This window comes from Girardinichthys multiradiatus, chromosome 15, assembly GCF_021462225.1.
Source record: "Girardinichthys multiradiatus isolate DD_20200921_A chromosome 15, DD_fGirMul_XY1, whole genome shotgun sequence".
Lineage (NCBI taxonomy): Eukaryota > Metazoa > Chordata > Actinopteri > Cyprinodontiformes > Goodeidae > Girardinichthys > Girardinichthys multiradiatus.
In genome coordinates this window covers 12,857,658-12,882,868 of record NC_061808.1, presented here as the reverse complement: position 1 = coordinate 12,882,868, position 25,211 = coordinate 12,857,658, and the positions used below count along the sequence as shown (strand labels likewise).

Below are 25,211 nucleotides of genomic sequence, written 5' to 3'. Positions count from 1 at the left end.
TTTTCAACACTGAATTTTATTTTTGCCTGCTCTGGATGAGTATGAAAATGTATTTGTATTCCCTGGACATGGACGATTGGATGATGATTGAAGGTTATGTGGTTGATGGATGGATAAAACTTTTATTTGAAATCCAGAGCAGGTTTGAAAATAACCATCTGTTTCCATTATCTTTCATCCATCCATCCAGTTTATCCTCAAGTTTCAACCATCCAGATGTTTTTCAGGTTTTCCATTTATAGCTTGAGTACTGTAGAAATTGCAACATTCAAAGTTTTGTATTTGTATGGCTGAGAAATTAGAAATATAAAAATATTGACATTAAAAATATTTAGAAATCCTACAAAGTTTAAACCTTAAAAGGCTCCCGTTAGAAATAATTCACACAAAGACGACACAAATCAGGCAAAATTCAATAGTTGAAATCATTTATACAAAATCCCATCCTGGTGTATCAGAAGTGTGACCTCTAACCTCAGAGCATCACTGTTTGAATTCAACAATTATTCATCCAAAATGGTTTACAAACGTTAGCCCTTGTACAAGAATATTCATGTACATAAGTTCACAATGTGTGTTCAAACAACACTTGGATAAAACACATTTCATGCTGACGAAACACATTGCTGTACAAAATTACAGCAGTTAAAATAGAAGAACAGTGAAGACTAAAAAATAGCTTTCATATAAAACACCCTAGAAAGACACTAAATAAAAAGCTACCAAAATGGCCACGTCTCAATCATGAGTTTTCTCAGCTGCGTGGGATTTTCCAGTTCTGTACAGTGAGTACAAAATATATCCAAACAAAAACAATACATAGCACTTCAAACACATTACTCATTCACATGTAATTTGTGTTTTACTTCCCAGTTTGAAAGTAATGTATATAGGCACAGTAATTAAATCTGTGAGCAATGTTTGGTTGACACAATTTCACTTTTAACTTCAAAAGTCAGTTTGGTTCGCCTCAGTTCAAACATCAGCTTCCAGCATCAAAACATCTGCTGGAACAGATTTACAGTCTTGCTTTTGCTGCTCCTCCGCACTTCTTCAGGTTACCACAACCGTCAAACAATCAATTACTCAAAACAGTCAGCCAGACTGCAGCTAGGAAGCTTCAAAATAAAGCCAACGTCTGTTACGTAGAAATATTCCAAATCTGAAGGGTCTTGTTCCAAAACACTGAGCAATTTAAGATTAAAACAAAACTGTGATCTGAATTTCAGCACAATTTCTCTATTTACAGTCAACACAAGCTGACAAGAACATCTTGTTTCATGCTTGTTTTTCAAAAGACTTAATCATTAATCACATTTATGTTCTCAAAGATACGTTTATAGAAAATTGTCTGGACTTATTATTTGTATTTTATCCAATAAAGACATCTCATATTCAAAACCCACAGAAAGTCCATCAACTAAATCAATTTTGGACTCAAACTATTCAGTTAATGAATCTTTTTTTTTTTTTTACTTGTCAGAACTGAAACAAATTTACAAAACTTGTTTACGGCAAAACATGTCAAATACATAAAATATGTATGTTTACATCAGAGTGGCACAGCTGTAAACTTGAAGTTAAATTATGGCTAAATTTCCATTTAGCTGCTTTATTTTGTCTTAAAACACATGTGATAGGACTTTAGGTTAGAAGATAGCTTTTTAATGACATCTGTAATATTTTAATGTGATAGATCAAATGGTCTAAATTGGAAAAGTTATCCTTAATTATTTAGAAGAGAAAATCAAATCACTTTACAAAGAATGCCACTTTCAATTTCATAGTGCAAATAAAATAATTTAAATAGAGTTGCGTTGTATATGTAAGTTTTGCACTCTTTAAAGCATAATACATACACGTGTCGTTAGATACAGTGCCTCCACATTTATTAGCACCCCTGATAAAGATGTTTAAAAAGCTTTCAAAAAAATGTTTTGTGCAAAATGTGAAGAAAGGGACCCGATTTCTTTGGACATCAAGCTCTGGCACATCTACGATGGAGCTGAATTGTTTAATTAGTTTACAGTCTGCTATAGTGTCAGGAGACAGTAAGTTTGCTATGATGTAACCTTTCTGTTTTTGTTCTTTTTACCACACAATGTTTACCTGAACATCTAGAGATGGAACGTTAATGCTCTGTACCCCGTCTAGAAATGCACCGAAGTGTTAAAATAAGTATTAGCTGAATTAATAAGAAAATGGGTTGGGCTGCCCTGCCGTTGAAGCCACTTCAAGAATTCAGTATGCTGAAGTGGAGGAGTCTTCATCGGTGCAGGCAGAGCACCTGCATGGACCAGCAAGAGATAAGGTTATATTTTCCAGTCATTGTTGCGTGCTTTACGTGGCAGAAGTGCATAAGTGCAGAATATGTTATGGCTCTGACTTGTAACACTTGTGTCACTGATATTTTTGTTTAAAACATTTATTAACAGTGGCTGCAAGTCTTAGATGGAGTTAACGTCATGTATGCTACTAAATCGGATGTGTAGAAAGGTGGTGCTTTTGCTGAATGCTACATAACTTTGAATGGTACTGAAAGGCTATAACCACGGTAAAAACAAACTCCTACATTTTCTCTTGAAGAAGTGCATCATGGCATCTTGAAGTCCCACACTGGTGACACAAAATAGCAAAGCCTGTACCTTCCCAGAATGCAAGTGTTCCTGTGTACAGGCTGCAGCACAGGCTCCATAGCTCAGTGGTTAGAGCACTGGTCTTGTAAACCAGGTGTCATGAGGTTGATCCTCACTGGGGCCTCATTGGTGTAATCTTCTGGGAAGTGGTTGCCTAGTGGTTAGAGAGCAGGGCATTTGTGGCCATAAGTACCCTGGGTTAAATGAAGTGAACACTTTTGACATTAATAATGTCTAATTTATTTATTTTATGAAACCTAAATGTAACTGTCCTGGAGCTTACCAGATACTTTCTGGAACTGTCTTAGAACCTATCAGGTTCCTGCCATGGAAATTACTGGTTTCTTTTCTGCATCTTAGATAAAGATAGATTCCTGGATGGCAGGAAAGGGCTGCAAAGTTCTCATAGGTTGGGTTGATGAAGCAGGACCAAGATGCGGACAATAGCTTGGGAGCAGCATGGTGAGTTGAAGGATATGCACAAGGAGATCAGAACAAGGAACCAGGATGGATAACACGGAAGAAACCAGCAGAGAACAATGAACAAGGAGGTGTGATTAGTGACATGGAAACCAGGTGAACATAATCAGAGGAATGATGAATTGTGGGAAAAACACCAAAACGATCCAAATACAAACACAACTGAGAACAAAAATACAAACAGATGTTTACAAAAGTGTGCATTAGGATCCAGGAAAATCCCATAAAGTAACTAATTTCTTGAAAGTTCCAAGGTAGATGTCCTGGGACTTATTGGTTACTTTTCTGAGACTTACAAGTTACTTTATTAAGACTTACTAGTTACCTTTCGCGAATTTCCCTGAAACCATCTGGTTACTTGTTTGTCCTATATGTTGCACTGTTTCGGACTGGAGACCTGTCCAGGGTGTATCCCCCTCTCGCCCGAAGGCTGCTGGAGATAGGCACCAGTTCCCCCGCAACCCAGTATGGAAAAAAAGGGTATAGAAAATGTATGTATGGATGGATCTGGTTACTTTTATGTAACTTATAGGAAGTTGCATTAAGTACCAATTGAGTTTAAGTGAAATCCCTTAAAGAAACCACTTTTTTGTAACTTCCCAGGAAGGTGCTCCAGAAATGTAAGGTCCTTTCCTAGAAACTTAATAACTTTTCTGAAATTACCACAAGGCTTTGGGAAAGTAAGGGTTGTGTTATGTAATGCTACATGCCAAGTTATTTTAAGGCTTTTGCATGCATCATTACAAGGAGTGTCAGTAATTGTGGAGGGTGTTTTTTTTCCCTATTTGGTTTCATCATTTAACAATTTCAGTATATTTGCAAATCAATATTAATTTTGTTACCACAGCTGACAATTTTGGCATCTGTCTTCCTCAAACATGTACTTCCTTCTGTGTATTTTACTCCTTTGTTGTCATTTCAATTGAATATCCACATCAAACAACAGTTTATTCGTCTACAAGGCCCGAACTGCAATTATGTTGTGCTTCTCTCATTTCATAAAGATGGATAAGATACTGCCGTAAGCAGCTCTGCATATAAAGTACCTCGCTTTTGTAAGAGAAACGCTCTAATGTGGGAGGAAAACATGAAATATAATGAATAACATTAAGTTAGCACCAACAGTGCAGCAGAAGGCATTGGACTTGTGGAGGTTTGTAACTGTTTCAACTGGTAACTGGAAGCAGGCGTCTTCACCATGTTGTTTTAGCTCTGTATAAAAATCACCCCAACTCTTCTGGTCCTGGCGAGGAAGGCTGAGGATGCATCAAGGATTCACTTTGTCCTTCTTATTTTTTCAAACACTGGTACATCAGTGCTCGTGGATTCAGCATGTAGCGCTCAGAGTTGAGTAGCTTGGTGAGATACTGAGGTACCTGGGGCCGCGGAGCCACGTAAGACACCCCGGGGCTGACTGCCATCACCTCTGCGATCTTCTGCTTCATTTCACGGATCTCCCTGTCCTGCTTCTTCACTTTTTCTGCAAGACAGAGAAACATACATGAAGACAAGGGCACTGAGAGGATCAGCAACTGCTGCTGCTGCTTGAAACGAGACGGCCATAATTTACAGTCAAACATATCATGAGATAATAATCACGAAGGCACACTTCTAAAGGGTGACATTCCTTCTTGTCATTTTCAATCTGCCACTGTTCATAGATTTTTATCTGTTGCAACTCACAAAAACAAGACTAAGTGACTAATAGCTGCAGTCCAGGCTGCATGAGTCATCTGGGTGTTGCTGCACGATGACTTCATGAGTTACTGCACATGTTGCAGCAGGTGACTTAAAATACTCTGTCAGACCGCTGCAAAGCCTTTTATGAGACAAAAAATAAACGCAGAGTAAATTTCCTACTCAAACCTGTTTTACAAACTACTCTGTTTGCTAGCAAAAACAACAAAGGCCAAACAATAGTCTTACAAAAGAAAAAGAAAAAAACTTCCTATAAATGATGCTACAGAATTAGCGAATTTTCAAAAAAAAAAAAAAAGGGCAGTGGAGCTTAGATGAAACAAATCAGAACAGGTTTATATTTTGCTTCAGAAATATGACAATGATTTACAAGCTGTGCTGATCTAAGACATTTAAATGCATTTAAATCTTATATTTCCACAAATCCAAGTAAGAAAAATCAAGCTTAGTCTCTTCCCAAGAGACAAAATGTGATGGTCTTGGAAGGTTCTCCTAAATTGAACTGCGACATGATCAGGCGCCTGGCATGTTAATATTTGTATGTTCTGCACCCATGGAATAGGGTTGCAGAATCTCGCACACCTCCAAGCTACGCATATGATGACTATATTGCAAATTCTTCAGACGACATTTCAAACAACAGTGAGAAGGAGGTATTTTGTACAGGGTAAACATCTGTGAGCGGTCAACGAGACAAGAAAATGATGCAATGCAAATGCATTTGTTGAAACATTTTGTTCCTTCTGTTAATAAACCCAATGATAATGTTCTTCTCTGGCAAAAAAAAGCTCCCAACCAAAATTTATTTTGTTTTTCTTGAAAGTAATACTTTAGTCCAGTGTGTATGCATAATAAATGGCTCATATGGTTTACTCCACACCTCAGGAATCTGCACAGGGAAAAGGAAGAAGCTCACAGCAGTGGAAATTGGGCACGGTACAGACAGGCCAGGAACAAACTAACAAAACAGATCAAAGCAGCTAAGAGAAGCTACAGTGAGAAGCTGAAGAACAACCTTTCTACTGGTGACACTTCAGCTGTATGGACTGGTCTGAGAAACCTGACTGCCTACAAGAGCCCCTCCACCCATCCTGAACAGAGTCGTCTCCTGGCCAACCGTCTAAATGGCTTCTACTGCAGACATGACAAGAAGCCATTCACACCTCAAATCATCCCCTCTACATCCCATTCAGGAACAAATTCCTCCCATAAAGCTACCAACCCCCCACCATCAGATCCTCTGCCTGCACTAAAGATCTCCCAGGAAGATGTAAACAGGCTCTTTCAGCGCATGAAAACAAAGAAAGCTGGAGGACCTGATAACGTCTCCCCATCATGTCTGAAAGCCTGCGCACATCAACTTGCTCAGATCCTCACAAGGATATTCAACAAGTCACTGGAGAAATGTGAGATCCCCTCCTGCCTCAAACGATCCACCATCATCCTGGTTCCCAAGAAACCCACCATCGTAGGATTAAATGACTACAGGCCTGTAGCCCTGACGTCTGTGGTCATGAAATCCTTTGAGCGGCTGGTGTTGAAGCACCTGAAAGACATCACAGGCCCCCTGCTGGACACCCTGCAGTTTACCGAGCAAACAGGTCAGCAGATGATGCTGTTAACTTAGGTCTACACTTCATCCTGCAACACCTCGACCGTCCAGGGACGTACGCCAGGATCCTGTTTGTAGACTTCAGCTCGGCCTTCAACACTATCATACCAGACATCCTCCACCAGAAGCTCAACCTGCTCAACGTCCCAGCCTCCACCTGTCAGTGGATCAACAGCTTCCTGACAGACCGACAGCAGCAGGTGAGACTGGGGAGCATCTTCTCCCGATCCAGATCAATAAGTACTGGTGCCCCCCAGGGGTGTGTTCTATCCCCACTCCTCTTCTCTCTGTACACAAATGACTGCACCTCATCGGACCCGTCCGTGAAACTCCTTAAGTTTGCAGACGACACCACTGTGATTGGACTGATCCAGGACGGTGATGAGTCTGCATACAGACAGCAGGTGGATCGGCTGATACACTGGTGCGGTCAGAACTACCTTGAACTCAACCCACTCAAGACTGTGGAAATGGTGGTGGACTTTCGGAGAACACCACCCCCATACACCCCCCTCACCATCCTCAACAACACTGTATCGGCCGTGGACCACTTCAGGTTCTTAGGAACCACCATCTCTGAGGACCTGAGATGGTCTTCACACATAGACACTGTTCGAAAGAAGGCCCAACAGAGACTGTACTTCCTGAGGCAACTCAAGAAGTTCAACCTTCCACAGGAGCTGCTGGTCATCTTCTACACTGCCATCATTCAGGCTGTCCTGTCTTCATCCATCTCAGTGTGGTTTGGCTCATCCACAAAACAGGACAGGTCCAGACTGCAACGAATAATCAGGAATGCAGAGAGAATAATCAGGGCAGACCTTCCCTCCATCCAGGACTTATACAGGTCTAGGGTCAGGAAAAGAGCTGCTAAAATCTCTGCAGACCCCACACACCCTGCACATAAACTGTTTAGAGTTTTACCTTCAGGCCGTCGCTACAGAGCACTGTTTACTAAAACCAGCCGCCACAAAGACAGTTTCTTCCCCCAGGCTGTTTCTCTGATGAACATTCAATAGAGTACAGAACAACAGCATACAGATGTTGCAAATGCACCTTTTCTATTAGATATGTGTATATTGTACATTGATAATTGTAAATTTGTATATTCTGTAATGCAAAAACAGAACAAAAGAGCAAAGTGTACCGCAGTCAAATTCCTTGTTTGTATGTACGAACTTGGCAATAAAGCTGATTCTGATAATATATGAATGCTACGTATGGCAGTACCCACACCTCCAAATTGCTCAGATGCTTGGTGGAAGACAGGCAAAGTTTGGAGTTCTCCAGACTGCAGTTCTAACATAATAAAGCAGAAGTGACTGGATGGCCAAGAAAACTAATGCAATAGGGTCATGCTTGGCTAAAGTTGTGGTGGTCATCAAATATAGAAAATATACTAACTTGTTTTTACCTTTTGATTACTTGAATTACTCAATCCTTCCTTGATCATTTATTTTAGTTCCAATAAGGATGCTGTATGTTTGGTTCATTATAAATGTATGAAACCTATGTTAGTAGGTTGGTTAGCTAGTTTACAGGTCGGCATCCAAAAAAAAGCTTTCTTCCTACTTTTTTGTGCATTTACATGTTTTAGCTAATAGCATATAACAAAGCAAAACTATAGTTGAGAAATATTAGACAAAATTTGTTTTTTTCTGGCAAACAGTGCATGAATACTTTTAATGATGCATTAAAGATGATATGCTTTGTCTCATTGTCTGCTTTGGGGGGATTTCCTATAATTTCCTAACAGAACAACTGTACTCATATGGGGCCATGCATGGTTAGAGGTCTCAGTCTGCTTGCTTAAAAAGGTTTGCGGCTTCTTATTTAGGTCATGAATGAGCAATGTATGAGTAAACTAGTGAGCCAAAACAATGACACCTTTAGTCAAACTTGATGATAATTGTAAGCCCCTTGTTAAAGAAAATGTAAAAAAAAAAAAAAAAGGTTGGTGAACCTTGAGCAATTTCCAGCTGTCTGCGGGCATCTCCCAGAGCAGAGAAAAGGTCCAGCTTGATGCGTGTCTCTGCGCTCAGGTTGTATTCCAGGTGTTGTGCTTTGTCCTGCATAGCTGATAACGTGGAGAGCAGCATGTCTGTCTCTTTCTCCAGGCAGCGATACTTCCCCAACGCCTATAAACAAACAGGGCAACAGAGGATAAAAAGAAAAAACAATAATTCCTCAATATAAGCCCACCAGAGGGAGCCAGTGCTTTGGTTTCTACTTCTTTTCTCCCTCTCTTGTTCTTTCCTTGTTGGGTTTTGCTCAGAAAAAAAAAACAGTTTTCACACACATATGACTGCCAACATTTATCAATGAAACAGAGAAATACTGAGAACATTTTTTAAAAACAATAAAGTTTAACTTGATTGACGCAAAGACCTTTTATAGATAAGTGCAATGATTTCTCAACAGACCTGGATTTGATCTCAGCATGCATGGTGAAGTGTATGTTCACTAATATGAGATCAAATCCCACCACAGCACAACAACGTGCACACCAAATGTCCATTCAGTAACACTGCTGACTGATGTGATGGCAAAGTGCAAGAAAGTCTCAGATGAAAATCATTCAGTTTTCTAAACAAATTCTACAAAAAAAACTAAAAACTTGTAAAGCAAAAACCAGATCACGAGCAAACTCACAATGTACACGACCATTTGGAACTCACAGACACTTAAAATCACAATTCATTCCCAAACAGAGGAAAAAGATACCTCGAAATCTCTCTCTAGATCTACCACACGGCTCTCTTTCACTTGATACTCCAGCTGCAGTTGTTTGTACTCTGTTTCTAGATCTTTAACTCTTTTCCTCAACATTTGGGTTTCACAGTGTTCCTGCCTGGTGTAGGAGATGGAGAGATTATCAACTTGGATTGGGAAGAAAGGAGCGGGATTATCAGAAGATCATTTCACACAGAAAGAAACAAAACATTTACAGTTTTTTACAGTATTCATAAAAGAAGAAGAGGAAAATAAACAGCTAAAACAAGAAGTGTTACGGTAAATTTGAGTTTAAAACAGACTTCCAATATTATAACCATTTTTTGCTGCAAAGAAATTACTTTAGCGTGGTCTTGGGGAATCTGGAATCCAGGTGTTGCATGGATGTGAATGCATGATTTTCCAGATCAGCGTGTTGTTACAGAGGATGTGTTTTCTAATTTTACCTAAACAAACAGTCATAATGTTGTGGCAGATTTGTATCTTGAGAGCAAATGCTTACACATTAAAGTTGGTGGTTTGAGTTTGGGGTAAACTGTGCAGCTTTTGTTTGTTTTTTGTTTAAACAAAAGGTGACAAAACATGAAATATTTGTGGCTTCAGAACTGTCTCACACTCTGACAGAGGTTTAAAATATAATTGGTTTTGGAAAATAAAAGACTGCTGCTAAAGTATGAGCACCCCTGGTTAACGTGCATAAAAGCCTTAAAGTAAACTATTGTTTTGGAGACTAGGTGATGCAGCTCTTTGTTGCAGCTCTCTGATAGTGAGCTTTGAGGAATTTTATTTCTACATGGCCCTTACCATCTTGCTCACTGTGCGTGGTAGCAAGATAGACTTGTCCAACATTGTCTGCCACATTTCAAGTTTTTTAAATTTTTTACGCAAGTGGCTAATTCCTGTTGCCATTTCCTGACTTTTGAAGATATGAACATATCTGTCTTACATGATTGGAATGTTCTGTTGTCTTTCCCATTTTGAAAACTAGCTTTGAGAAATGTGTCTCTCTGTGAAATCACTTCCTAAATGCACTGATGAGCGTAGAAAGCTAAGTCTAAATAAAATATTGCATTTATTGTAAAGGAATAAATAAAAGTGCTCAAATTAGAGATTAGAGGAAATCTTGGTGGTAATCAAACCAGCAACTCTTGGACTGGTGGACAACAGTTTTGTTGATGATGAGTTCGTTGTTGATGAATTCATTTTAAGTATTTTACACATCTTTACCACAGGTGCCAAAATGCAACGGTAGGTATAAATTAATGCATAAAAGAAACTATTACATGAGCAGGAAAATTTAAAATTACACAATAACAATAAAGTTATTTAAATGGAAAAGCATACAACTGTGAGTCGGGGAGCTAGCTTGTTGTGATGAGGAGGTCAACAGTTTGGGGGTTATAACTGAAAAGACCCCTTTGCTTCTGCTCTTCAATATATTTAAGGAGTTGGCAGGCATGCTCTGCAGATCATGATAATAAAGATTTTAATAAATGGTTTAAATAGTGTGTGCTGTCACCAGCTCACTGAGGACCATAAACCCAAGCACTAATTTTAAAAGCAATCCTCAGCTGCAGGGAGGCAAGAACAGAGCTCATATGCTCCCAGTAGCAGCATTCTGGATAAGATGAAGGCGATGTAATGAAGCCTGACTGATGCCTGCATTCAGGGTATTACTATCACCAAGACACGTTGCAATAAAGGAAAGCACGACCTTCTAAAAATCACTAAAGGATAAAACTAGCTCCTGGAAGAGCCTGACCTCACCAAGGTCTGATTCATAAATTCAGTACAGTGACATCAGGAACCACACTAGATCCAAATATAATGACCTCAGTTATGCTTTCATTCAAGTTTTCGCCAAATGAATTATTAATGCCAAATCAAACCTGATGCTATACAAATGTTAATCGGGTTTATTTAACCCAGCATACGTTTCTCTAAGCTTATGAGGCTACAGGACTCTTACATTTTATTGAGATGCTGGATTTATTTAACAAAAAAGTCATATAAACACACAGACATCAGAGTGGTGTTGACTTCCACTTTTAACTCACACCAGCTGTGGGTGGGATCCTAAGGCACCCACTCAGTGCAGGAAGACGAAAGGCGCGTCAGGAGGGATTTACCTGTTTGTGAGGGTCCATGCAGCACTCGCCGCCTCCTCCATTTTCTGAGCCTGAAGCTCAGCCAGCTGCTTCTCAGCAGAGAGTCTGCCCTCTACTTCACCTCTGGTCTTTTTCTCCAGCAGCGCCGTGGTTTGTTTGTCCCTCTGCTTAGTTTTAGTCAAGCACAGAATCCTGAAGGCAGAATCAGAAACTGATTATCAGGGGGTAACAGCGGACTTCCCATGATGCCACTGCCCGTATAAAACCCCCACCTTCCCAATGGTCCGATCTCTTCCACACGGCCTTCAGCGGGACCGGACAGGGGAGGACACAGCGCGCTAATGTCTCATTGCTGGCAGACAGACATAACTCTTCAACTGGATCCGAGAGTGTCATACGATCATATGCACTAAGTTAAGTACAAATGAAATAATGTCTGTGTATCCGGTAGATTCATTCATGAACGGGAATTAAGGTACAAGCCTGGCTTGACTTTCTCTCTGAGGCCTGCAGAAGCAAACTGTGTTCCAGAGAATTCCCTGTAGAGACGCTGTCTCTATGAAGCCGAGTGGAGCGGTTTCCCAGTCTGAAAGGAGGACAACAGGAGCCGCATCACCATGGTTACGGTAACGTGCAGTTTGATGGGCCGACAGAACAGCCGCCACTCTCCGCAGCTGGAAGCTAACCCCTTTGTTCACAGAGCTTTCTTCAAACTTCGTCGTCGCCTGGACAACTCCTCTGCATGGTTCATACGAGGTTAGGGTTTGGGCAGAGTAATAGAAAGATTTATGATCTGAATGTTTTTCATTTTATGAAGTTTGGTTTTGTTTGTGTTGAACTCAGCTATCTTGGTGCTAGCAGGTTATCTGCAGCACAAGTGCTCTGCTTTGTGTTCTGTGTTTGTGTTTTTAAAGTTAAGACAAAGTTTACTTGAAGGGTGATTTTAAACACAGAAGATTGATCATAACGCGCCGTCTGCACTTATGCATTTTAACCCTTTTTATTAACGGTATTTTAAAGGTGTGTGTTTGATTCTGGTGCTAAGCTATTAGCCTTCTTTGTTAGCTTTAACTGCCGACAGCTAATGAAACACCATTAAGCCCCATTTCTCCAGAAAGATTTGGCTCTTTTCCAAAATATTCCCTTAATAATATTTCTTTAAATATTATTTTAATAAATAAAGGCAGCTAATGAGACACCCTTGAGAATTTGTCACCCAGAAGGTTGGTTTTATTCAGCACATCATTCTTTAAAATATTATTTTATTTAAATATTTTATCTGATCTTGCATTGTGAATGGTTGTCTAAAGGTTTGCTGATTATTGCCTAAGTTGGTTCCAAGACTAACTTAACTCCATTTCCAGATTCTTCAAGATAATCCTTTGTTCTCAAACATAAACATTGCATGGTAATGTTGCATCACTCTTTTGGTCATGATTTTCAAACATCTTTAATCAATTTGTTTATATTGTACATAGCCCATTAGTCTTCCCTATTCTTTAATTCTGCTTGGTAGTTTAGTTGGATTGCTTTAGCATGGTGAAGAGTTTGTTGATTGAAATATGTTTGACTTTGAGTTGACTTATTTTTGTTAATAAATTCTTGTATTTTAAGAAATTGTGTGAAGTTATTCCATATATGTGCAGAGTTTATGCTGTTCAATAATGTCAGGGCTCGTCTCACACCTTTCTATTTTGTCCTAATACCATCGCCTTACTGGGCTGGTATTCACAGGACAACCCTAAACAGACCGAAATATTAGTTGATAAAATATTAATATTAAATATTAAACAATATATTCAGATTCATAGTCACAACAACATTGTATGAGCAGTAGAGCACATCTGTGGATTCTTCAAATCTAAACCAGCAATATCTAATTTCTTTAGTTTATCTTATTTTCACTTGAAATATAAAAAAACTGATATTAAACCACTGACATTGCTGCAACATTCAATTATCACATAAACAAACCTGAGCAAAAATTAGCATTTTTTTGAAGCCACACAACCAATAGTTTGGTTTTAAAAATACATGGACCAATGGACCAACAGCAAAGACAAGTGTTTATAGAATCTATATCAAACAGAAAATGATAATTTTGCTTTCATATTATTGTTCATGCAGTGCTCACAGCTGCAGTATGATGAGTTTCTTGGACCACTTCACATCCTGGCTTGTGTCTAAAGAACAGATTTTTACCAGCTGTCTGTAAATAAAAGTGCGAGATTCTTGATTTTCTTCAAATTTATATTTATTGCGTGGAAGTTGGAGCCTGCCTATACTTTAAAACAATGTAATAAAAAAAAACTTAATGTAAAATAAAAAAGAAGAAAATTGGTCCGTGTCAAATAAAATGCAGTGTTCCAGTATACAGTAGACAAAACCCTGACCCAAGAGGATCTAGAGACTAAAAAAGCTGTGAAATTGTCCTTTTTTAAAACCTTTGTGTGTATTTTTGTATGGGTTTTCAGTTTGTAAATAAAAAAAACAAAAACATACACAAAAACTTGGCTGGTGATATAACAAATCAAGATAGTGATAAGTCCTTCACTTCTCAGGGATTCAGATGTTTATCTTTTTGGTATGGAAAAGGGAATAAAGTCTTGAAAATCAAACATTTTTCTGTATTTTCCCAATTAAGAATAAGATTTTTGAAAACTGCACAATAAATACAGTCAAGCATGGCTAAGCTTTCATGACATTGCCCTTTAAGAATGGCTTCACATAAAATAGGTAATGTACTGTAATCGTGTATATTCGAAGCGAGGCAAAAAATGTTCAGTAAAGTAGAAAATTGTGTCAAATTATTAAAGAATAATAGAAATGCAAGTCTTTCCTAATATCATCAAAACAGGTCTACAGATGAAATTGTCAGAAAAAGCATGACCTATAAACCAACATAACACATAAATGTAGATTTATAAAACTAAGTCCCTCACATGCAGCTTCCTTTAGATACCGGAACATTTAGTAAAAAAGCTGGTGAAGTCTGCTCATCTCCGACCTGATTTAAAGCTTCTTACTGCTGAATGTGGCTTTGCTGTGCTAGATTCAGGTGTTTGAGTGACTTCATTTACATGGCTTCATTAACAGGTACTTGGAGAATAGTTGCAGATAGGTCATGCATTTAATCTACAGAATAAAAGTAAAATACCTTAAAACTAAAGAATTTTGTATTTATTCAAATAATTAACATTTAACAGTCTAGATCTGTTGAAAATCTGTCCATTTGTTGATTGATAACATGCTTTGGTAGCATTTTTGACGTTTCTTCTATATTTGGTGTTAATAGATTATGTTTTGTGTAAAACAGCCACACGCAGAACCAGACTAAAACTCTCCCAGTGGGTTTACTGGATCACTCACTTGCTCTGCAGCAGCAGGTTGGACTGTCTGAGGAGGGAAACCTCTGGCCTCAGGCTCCTCTCGCTGTTGGTCAGGTTACAGATGTGACTTCGTAGCTCCTGTTCGCTCTGCCTGCTCGTCTGCAGCTCGCCCTTTAGCCTTCGGAGCTCTGCTTCAAGTCTTATACATAACAAAAAGACTTTCAGCATCAATTTAATCCCAGTCCGGTGTAAATAAACAGTAACTTACTTGCTTATTTGTTCAGCATGGTAATTCTGCGTGGCCGTGGCGCTCTTGTCCGCTGCGTCCCTGTTGGGGCTGATTGTTTTTGAGTTTGTCCTCTGTTTCTTCTCAGTCCTCCCTGCAGGAGGTGAAGGAGTGTTTGTGCTGCCTCTGCGGGCTTTTGGGGAGGAGCTCTTGGCAGCTCGAGTGGCTTTGCTTCCCGGATCCTCCTGAGGTAGTTTTTCTGGGGTTGTGGATGACTCTGGTCCTCCTTCCCCACTGTGGAGTTGATCTTTGGACTCTGCCACAACGATTTTGGAGAATGATGAGGATGAGGAGGGTGGTGGTGGTTGTCGGTTCGATTCCGCCGACCTCACCTCCTGTGATGCCTTCTCGGTCGCTCGCTCCTCACTGCGGATCTGCAGGCAGTGTGAGCTGTGTGGATCGTCGTGGGCCACCATGGCACCGTTCTGACACTGATACTGACCCGACTCAGGCTTGATCTTCCACTTAGAACCTGCAAAACAGCAGGAAGAAATACCTGAAGTTTAACAGTCTCTTCTCTGATTTTATACAAAAAACTGTTTATTCGTTGCACCCTGCAGGCTGTAAGAACATTTGGATAATGACTCTCATGTCTCTGGAGACACATTTTGAAACTAATCATAAATGATGGGAAGTAAAATTGTCAAATCAAATGGCTTATTCCACACAACCTTTTAGAATTATGGTTATTGAGGAAAAAATTTGAGGAACCATCTGTGTACCGCTCCTTTTCTCATAGACTATTTCTACTAATCAGGTCCTATTGGTGGAAACAGAAACTCCATTCATCCATCGGCTGGTGCGAGAGGCTAGTATTTGAACCCAGGATCTTCTTACTTCAAAGCAACTGGCTACGAACGGTGCCACTGGGCAGGCAACAAAAATAAAAAGACTCCATCGGTCATTTTTCTTCTTGTAAGTAAAAACCGATGCTATGAATGAGCAATTTAGAAATTTTCCAACTTTGAACCCACCAAAAAAAGCAAAAAAAATTTGTGTAACATAAATATTTTTGTAATAAGTCAGTTAAATATGTAGTCTGATAACTTTAACTCCATTTCTATTTGTTTATGACACCCAGTTGTTGTTCCATAACCCAAATTTGGGGCCTACACTCATTTTTGGGAACCATAGCTATAGCGACCTTGACACGTGTCAATAAATTCAATTCAATTCAATTCAAAGATACTTTATTGATCCCCGAGGGGAAATTAGAATTCCAGTACAACCCATCCAAACATACATCATGACACAAGACAATGGGGGGACGGGTCACCGAGGCTTTGCTGCCCACTCACAGGCGCTGCCCTTGTTAGATGAGAAAAGAGGCCACATTAGGTAAGTAGAGGGAAAAAAATCATATCACACTTTATCCTTAGCAGGATACAGTTTGAGATTGCAAAAAACCTCAGCACAAAGAAGCAACAAATTGACAAAACAACATCATGCTGGGAACGGTGAAGGTGGTGTGAGGTGGTGCATATGTTTATCTTGAGCATGTGTGTGTGTGCAAGTGAGTGTGTGCAAGTAAGTCCATGAAGCTCTGTCCCAGAGGCCATTGTCCTTGATGATACGTTGGAATGTTCATCAACCGGCCACAAAGTTCTGAGCAGGTCCACAGGTGTCCTCAGGGAAGGGAGGGGGCAGAGGAAGCAGAGCGTCATGTTTACATAACTTCCAGGAGACGGTTGAAGATAGCCAGCCATCAAGGCCGCGCAGGGGAGCCAGATTCAGAAAAACAATAATTATTTGGGTTAGGCTGACTCTTAATTTTCCGTCAGCCTTGAGAGTCTCACTGGTGCTTCTCAAAGGCGAATCCAAATAGACAAATTCCTGGTCTTTCTGCCAGATCCAACCGAACAACTTTCTCCAAGATTTATACCATTTCACCCCTGAGTCCAGGAACCGCTTCTCACCACTGAGTGCATCTCTCACACGCATCTCAGTCTGAGTGTTGATCGCCCTGAAGATCCCATCACACATGCCAGGCAGCCTTACAATGGCCAGAACAGCTGCTGACATTCTCCGAATTTCTCGATATGCCAGGTAACCGCTGACTCCAAAAAGCAGAAATCTTGATATCAAACATCCAATTATATACACATCTTCCACATCCTCGACTGACATCATCGACAAACACAATCCTCCACTTCTGCCAGGAGTCCATTGTGTATCTAGAGAAAAACGTCCAGTCCGGACAAGTTGGGCTCTCCTTCACCCTGTCTTCTCCTCGAGAAAATTTGATCAATTGCATTGAGAGACCAGCTGACCAAATCCATAACTAAGAATTTGGAAGATGTGCAAAAAGAGGCTCCAAAGACAAGACACAGAGCTGAAGCAGGGCAGATATGGGAGGGGGTGGGAGACAGAGAAAAAGCGTCCTCCTCCACCGAGAGCAGAAACCATATTTGTACATTTACTCATAGCTCAGACACAGTCAGGAACATGCTGGGACATAAGAAATATTGATTGATTCATACAACAAGCTGAGGTTAAGGCTATTTTAAACATTCTTTCTTGAGTCTTCAGCTTTTCAGAAACATATTTCTTGTATGGTTTGAAGGTACAACTGTTTTCACTCATCTTGTCATGCACGTATGTTCTTGAGTGACATCCCATTCTTAATCCATAGGATTTAATATGATGTTAACCCATCCTTTGCAGCTTCAGCTCTTCTCGTAAGACTAATAGATTTATGAGTGTGTTTATGGATTTTTTGACAATTCCTCCAGAAGCTCATTTGTGAGGTAAGAGACTGATGTGGGACAAAGAGGCCTGGCTCACAGTTTCTGCTCCAATTCATCCAAAGGAGTCTATAGAGTTAAGGTCAGGACTCTGCTCACCACAGTCACATTGTTGCACACCAAACTCGCTCATCTATATTTTTATGGACCTTCCTTTGTGAATTGTTGAAGTCCTGTTAGAAAAAGACGGGGCCCTAAACTATTCTTACTAAGCTGGGAGCTAGATGTTGTCTCATATGTCTTGGTGTGCCGAAGCATCAAGAGTTTATTACACTGGAACTAAGTAATTAAAAGTGTGAAATAACTCTAACAATTTTTATATTTTAGATTTTGACAAAATAGCCACCTTTTGCTTTGATGACTTCTTTGATCTCTTAGCATTCTCTCCACGAACTTCATGAGGAGGTCACCTGAAATGGAAGTCTTGAAAGAACTTCCCAGAGGTTCATTGAGAGACGGCCAAAGGTTAAAATTTCAGTCATCACAGCAAAGGGCGGCTACTTTAAGGACTAAAATATAATATATTTAACGTTATTTTACAATTTTTGGTTTGCTACATAACTGCATATGTGTTCATTTACTGTTTTGATGCCTTCATTGAAAATCTACAAACAATGTAAACAGTCATTAACATAAAGAAAACCATTAAATGAGAAAGGCGTTCTAAAATGTTTCACCGGTAGTGTATATTTGTTTATCATGCATAACACATAAGAACAAATATCCTGAGGGAAATTATTATAACTGTTGCCTGAAGGAGGTAATTAATTTAGTCTCAATGAATTTTTCTACATGAGCATTAGAGAATATCCTAAATATCCTAATAAAACGAAGGGAAGGAAGGAAACATATTTGATAAATGAAGCTACTGTAAGAAGGCAGATGATTGGTGGAGACCCAGTTTTAGCTTTGCACCAAAGAAGTAATAGTAAAGCATTTAAGTAATCTTGATCATTTATGGTGGAAACGCATAAATCTCATGATAAGCAATTAGATAGTGGACTTCAGAAACCGAAGAATGCAATCTCCAAATGTTTTTATAGCAGTAAGGCAAGAGACAAGCAAATAAAAAGTTAAAAACCAGCTGGTCGCAAAAGTGGTCATGGAGTGTTGCTGAACTGATGCTACAGATGCCCAGACTTACTGCTGCCATCTGTGCTGGTCTTGGAGTAAACCTGCAGGCCTGGTGGGAGCGAGTGTTGAAGGAGGTGCATGTGAAAGTCATTCTCACTCTGGACGGTTTTCTGTATGCGCAGCTTGAAAATGTTGGTGAAGTAGCAGGTGGCATCAAATCCCAGATAAACAACAGGATAGCCAATACTGAAAATAAATATAAGAAGAAAAACAATGCAGTTAGAAGAATACACTGTGAATTCAAAAGACACTGTACAGCCGCAGCTTGGTTAAGCACTGAACACGAGAGAATCTGACAATAACCATGTTCTTCACAACTGCTATAGCACCTCAACCTTTATTAACCCTTGGCCAAATGGAACAAACACAATACCTTTTCTTTTTACTACTATGCAGAATGTCTAGAAATAATGAAATAAGCTAATGATTGCTAATAATTTTAATTTAACCATTTTTAAATAATAAATGAGACAGAGTTCACCACATTTATTGGCACCAATAGACTATAAATATGACACAAAAGTCATTTTTTCTTTGTCAATCTTTACATATTATAATATATTATTAATATTTAGACCCTTGGCAGATTTAGGTTTAAAGTCATCTTTTAATTGAATCAACTTGAATCTTCTGAGTGGAAGCAATATTAGCAGTTTGGAGCGGTTCAGCCAGAATCCCGACTCTATAATAGAGAATCTGTGGAGGGGGATGGAAAGGAGGCCTTCCAACCGCGTACTTGAACATACAAAGCCTGGTCAGTAATTATAAGAAAGAATTGATTAAATGAAGATTATTCTATTAATTATTTTAAAGGCTATAAATAATCATTATAAATCTAAGTGTACAGAGATGGCTAAATGCTGCTGAGACTTTAACTGAAGCTTTGGTCGGATGAGATCAAAGCTTCTTTTAGATCATAGTCCCGCAATAAACACACAACCATCGTTTCACATCATCCAAGACGATCTGCAGAGATAGCGGGCCATGTGCACTTTCAGAGCAAGAAGCAAGAATTATGGAAACAAGTGGGTTTGGTCAAAATCTCCCAAAGGCCTTGGGAACCTTTTTCAGAACTCTTTGAAATTTCAATGGTATTTAAATGAAAATTGTATGGCCTTTCCAAGAAAACTGGGTCTTTCACTTGGATAAGATGGTGAAATCAACACTAAAATGATTCACTAGATGTCAATCAACCCTCTTCCACCCCAGACCCAAGACCTAAACCAAGCAGAAAGCCTGTGATGTGAGCTAAAGAGGAGAGGACTCTGATGCTGTCCTATTGGCAAAAAAAGAGTTGCATAAACAGGATGTCAATAACTAGGGTGCACATTATATGTGAAATAAAATCTTAATGGTGGCTTTTCACCACTGAATAAATGTACTCAAATACAGTTTTGTAGTGTGAGATTATGCTGCTGCAATAGATGAAGAAGCTATCTTTAGGCTATTCAGACATCTTTACCAGTAAATGTAGACAGTGCTGTATTATCCGGAAGGCAAATATTTTATCAAAAGAGCCTACCAGTGTGCAGCGAAAAGATGAGACAGGTTGGGATGAGAGGTATTAAGATCTTTGAGTCGAAGTGAAGCCTCGGTGTAGACGAGCAGAATCCACAGGGACACCGTTGATATACAGATGCCCTTCTCTGGGAAGAAAAACAGGATTTACTGCAGGGTTCAGAAACACATCTGAAACTACTGTGCGAATAAGTTAAAGCTGTACTATGCAAAAATAAATAAATAAACAAGATCAAGAAAAGATGATTTCTCTTTTGGATTTACTGAAGTGAAATTAGTTTTTTTTTCTTGTCTCACAATTTAGATTGTGTGACTATTTTAGGTAATAATGAAAACAGCGTCATTTGAGAAGGCAATCTGGCCAATTATCAACAAACAACAAGAGCAAACTGGAAAAAAATAATGCTAAACAGCATTCATGTAGCCAGACTGACTTACATAATTACATCAAAAATAAAGCGTTGCTTATTTTACCGAAGCAAACTTCTAAACGTATAATAGCAGCATGGCTTTTAACTTTGTTGGATGATGAAAAGAAGGCTTTTTTTTTTTTTCTTTGAAGACAATCTGTTGACCTAAATAAATGTGTAATAAAGCAACATTTGCAATGTGAGTGGGTAAAGAGGTAGAACAACATACTCACCTGTGTGCCAAATATAATTGAATAATACATAGGTGCTCGCCACAAAAAACAGCCAGTGCAAAGGAACAAAAATTAAACAAAAGATGTCCAGTGTGAAGGCAGCACAAACAAAAACAACACAAATAACCTGAAAACAAACATAAAACAAATTGATTTTAGTTCATTGCATTAAATTGTTTTTAATACAGAAGAAAAGCCAGGGTGTCTTATTATAGCTGCACAAGCAGCCTGGGATTTTCATTATTGGGGCTACAGTACAGAATATGAGAGCGCACAGCGGGAGTCCTCACCAGCCCGTGGCAGTGAAAAGTGGTGTACACACTCCCAAAGAACAGCCAGCATGGCCACAAATACTCCAATCTGAATTCAAGGATGAAGTCTGCCAGCAGCACCAGCGTCCACATCACCATAAATTTCAGGAAGGTGTACGCACTGCAAAGACATGCAAAATCCATCAACATTCCACATTTTGTTCTGTATTGAACTACATTGACATTAAAAGATATTTGGAAGCGAATAAATCACCCCAGGGAAAACAAAAACTGAGCTTTTTCTGTTTAGGAAATTTCAAGTTTACGTCAGAGCATTTCAACCAAACAAACAGAAGACTGGAAATCAAAAACAGACCTGAAACTAGAACTGAGAAGCAGCATCTTAACAATACAGTCCATTCCTTTAAGTAGAGGCAGCAAAGAACAACAACTGATCCCAATGATTATTTTTACTAGGCAGCCAGACACAAGTGATGCTTTCCTTCCTTTGTTCTGCTCATCCACAGACTGCCGTCACATCACCCCTTCTTTGTTGGGTTGCCATGGCAGTATTTCATCTGGAGGAGAGAGGGAGCACCACAGCATCCTTCTGCTACTCCACATATGCCTCTTTTTAAAGTGATTTATGTATTCAAAAGTACCAGAAACAGGTTCACAATATGAACCTAAAATATTTGACTTTTTAATCTAGAAATCTTAAATTGCTCTTATCAATTTAGTTTAGATTTGTTTTATGGATGGCATGTATTCTGGTGTTGGATATTGGAATTGGCAAATTTTTATTTCATCGGCTCTGATTGGTGATCGGCAAGTCAAATACTTCACCATTTTCAGTCTATAAACACATCAACCAACAGCAGTTTAACATTGAATTAAAATCTGACAGTGGTGAGAGGTCAGATTAATACACAGAAAAATAGAGATAGTTTAAATATAATTCATATACTTTCACAAGATTGATATATTTTTAATATTCTATTATTTTTTATATATCTGACTGCACAAAATACCTACTTTACGTGTTTTGCTTTAGTTTTGCTGTTTGATTGTGTAAAGGTAACACAGGCTAACAAATTTGCTACAGCATTCTATTAAATAGGGTATTTAAATCATGGATTTATTATGTTTCATATTTGAAAGTAACTCAACTTCACATTTACATTGTTATATTTCAAAATAATGTGGTATTATATTACGTTACTTTATATTATACAGGTTTGATTATACTGTATTAATAATTTTTATTTCCCTACTATTATTTAGTGTATAATATAAACGTGTTCTACCAAAGCAGTCAACCATGCAGACTAACCCACACAATAAGAGTGAAAAAAGCAAAAAAAAAAAGAAAATACATTTCACGTTTGAAGGTTTAAAACTAAACTCCAAAATATTATTTACAAATTATGTGAAGTAAAAACAATATTTTTTTTCTTGTCATCCTTTCTTTTCTGCAATCCATGTAGATGCATTTCTAAATGTCAAATTTTAGCCAAATATAGCAATACAGTTATGAATATTATAGGGAGGAAGAATATGATAAAGATGTTGACTTTACATACATACAAATATGGATGAATGGGGAGTTGCTATAAAGGTAAGGAGCCTGGAGGGAAAGCAGGCCGACATGAACTGTCGCACAGCTGCCTCTCTGTAAACAATGTAGGCTGGAGTTAACAACATTTTCCCACCGCCTGTTTTCAATTCACCCGCAGAGGCTCCACTTAATTCGGCTCCAGACGCTCATTAAAAAGAAAAAAAAAAAATGCAACACACGGATGGAGAAATAAGATGCGAGGCAGACCAGGTGAGCAGGCAGGATGACGACGGCTGAAATTCACACAAAGACCGAGACGGAGCGCTACAACAAAAGCAGCGGCCGCCGCTCGGCTCGGCTCGGCTCTGCTACCTCTCGGACAGCTTCTCCGTGATTTTCAGTCTTCTCGTCTTCCGGAGCCTGTTCGCGTCCACGTAGCGCTTCTTCATCTTATGGCTTCTGCTCCCTCCGTGCTGATGTCTGACACCGCGGCGACAGCTGCAGTGGCAGCAGCCAGGGGGTAAGAAAGGGCAGAAATAAATAAAACAAACCGAAGGTATCCCTCCCTCTGTGTGTGTGTGTATGTATTTGGATGGAGGAGGATGCGGGTCACCCTCCAACCTGCGATGAGGTCTGTGAAAGTCTGCGCATGCGGACTGAAGGTTGCACCTACAAGTGTTTATCACAGGAGGGGAGCAGATCAGCACAAAGCGCACATTGAGCCGCTTTGTTGCATTTAACCTTGCATATGTGAAGAACAGAACAGCCCTTTACGGCGCAAAATTAAATATAATTTTTTGCATAACTGCACATTTTTTTATTCAATAAAAATGATGCATAGATTTCAAAAATGTTAAATATAACATTGGAAATAAATACATGCACATGGAGTAATAGATTGAAAAGAATCTGCTGGTGAGTAATGTTATCCTCATTACTGAAAAAGCAGCAGCATCATCAAGACCAAGACCACACCATATGGGTCAGGGATAAAGCTGGCGATCCTGAGGTGTTTGGGTTTTGTGTTTGTTTTGAATAATTCTTTGCTGTTTAAATTATTTAGGTCTTGCTTTCTTTAGTTCGTTTCCCCGTCCTTCTTATGGTTAGGTGTTTTCACATTTTAGTTTATTCTTTTGTGTTTTTCTGTTCTTTCTTCTGGTGTTACTTTCTGTTAGATTTCTGTTAGATACCTTCCTGGGTTTCCATGTGTTTCTGCTCAGCTCTGTATCTGGTTAATTAGTCTCCCTCCTTCAGCTTCTCTGCCTTTCTCTCTGCCTCAGCTGCAACTCATTTCTGGTTCATTGGTCATCTGCCACCCCTGCTTCAGCATAAACTCACTGGTGGTCACTGTTCTCTGCTGGATTTTTCTGCTTGGCTGCCTTTTCATGCCCGGTACATTTTTTGAGCTTCATTTCTGTTCTCCATATGCAAAACCATTTTTGTAAATTCTCTTAATTTTTGTTATTAAAGCATTCTGCCTCAACTCAGTTCATCTCTGCATTGAAGTTCTTCATAAAGATGACGGGAGAAGTTTATTGTAAGGTTAGTGTTAGGTTATAAACAACATAACAAGCTTTGAACAACCGTGGAGCACTGTAAACCCACTAAGACATGGCCATCCACCTAAACAGACAGGCCAGGAAAGGAGAGCATTAATCAAAGAACCAGCCCTCATTGTAACTCTGTATCAGCTGCAGATATCCACAGCTTAAGTGGGAGAATTTGTTAACAGGACACCATCCACACCACAAATTACACCTTTATCAAAATTTCCAAGAAAGCAACTGCTCCAAGAACCGACAAACACGGGAAACAAGTGAAAAATGGTTCCCAAACATGATGTGGCCAAACGTAACTTTTTGACCGACATGCAACATGCTATGTGTGTGGCAGACAACACTCCACAACTCTCTAAAAACACTAACCCCACAGGAAAACATGCTAGTGGAGCATCATGTTTTGGGTTTGCTTTTCTGCAGTAGGCAAGCTAAAGATGACTGAAAGCTAAATGGACTGAATCCTGGAAAAGAACGTGTTAGAGGCTGCAAAAGACTTCACATGTGCGCAAAACCATGTATCACTTTCCTCCTGCACCACTTTGTGTTGGTCTGTTGTATAAACGTCCCATGTAATACACTGCAATTTGTGGTTCTTACATTATAAGGTGTGAAAAAAGTTTAAGGGGTATAAAAACTATAATCTTAATCTTTATAGGGCAAATTATAAAAAATTAAATAACAACGGTGCAATAACATGTTTGTTTATGTTTGCACACCCTTAAACTGACGCATCATCAAAGTAACTTTTGATTTTATTTCAGCATTTGATCTTTAGTTGGAGTCCATTAATATATATCTATTTTGTCCCTAGCTTGCAAAAGTGTTCTTAATCTTTCGGATTGTGATGAAACCTCTTTCATCCACCTTGATGAAAATCACATCTGAATTAAACTAACTCCAGATCATGATGCTGCCACCTTCA

The 25,211-nt window shown here is 39.1% G+C and overlaps 1 protein-coding gene and 1 non-coding gene across 4 annotated transcripts; one reads left to right on the top strand and one right to left on the bottom strand.

The window, feature by feature from the left end:
* Window positions 1-411: 411 nt before the first annotated feature.
* On the bottom strand, window positions 412-23,366 carry si:dkey-12h9.6 (macoilin-1). 3 transcript variants are annotated; one of them, XM_047387618.1, is made up of 11 exons: window positions 23,103-23,366; window positions 21,212-21,353; window positions 20,922-21,048; window positions 20,283-20,406; window positions 18,771-18,946; window positions 14,865-15,354; window positions 14,637-14,795; window positions 11,289-11,459; window positions 9,151-9,277; window positions 8,390-8,564; window positions 412-4,596 (listed from the first exon to the last, which is right to left on the bottom strand). In XM_047387618.1, the coding sequence occupies exons 1-11, from the start codon at window positions 23,177-23,179 to the stop codon at window positions 4,406-4,408; spliced, it is 1,959 nt and encodes a 652-aa protein (XP_047243574.1). In that variant the 5' UTR covers window positions 23,180-23,366; the 3' UTR covers window positions 412-4,405. The 3 variants fall into 3 exon arrangements, with proteins under 3 accessions (XP_047243574.1, XP_047243573.1, XP_047243572.1); XM_047387617.1 differs by lacking the exon at window positions 23,103-23,366 and adding an exon at window positions 22,756-23,064; XM_047387616.1 differs by lacking the exon at window positions 23,103-23,366 and adding an exon at window positions 21,549-21,976.
* On the top strand, window positions 2,688-2,760 carry trnat-ugu. Its single transcript has one exon. It is a non-coding gene; the product is annotated as a tRNA-Thr (tRNA).
* Window positions 23,367-25,211: the final 1,845 nt, after the last annotated feature.

Bases quoted from the DNA above. Each gene is read 5' to 3' on its own strand.
- si:dkey-12h9.6 (XM_047387618.1), bottom strand. From the start codon at position 23,179: ATGAAGAAGCGCTACGTGGACGCGAACAGGCTCCGGAAGACGAGAAGA. The intron at 20,407-20,921 runs GTGAGTATGTTG...TTTTCTTCCCAG, and splicing joins CAATTATATTTGGCACACAG to AGAAGGGCATCTGTATATCA. The intron at 11,460-14,636 runs GTGAGTGATCCA...TTCTGCCTTCAG, and splicing joins AACCTGCTGCTGCAGAGCAA to GATTCTGTGCTTGACTAAAA.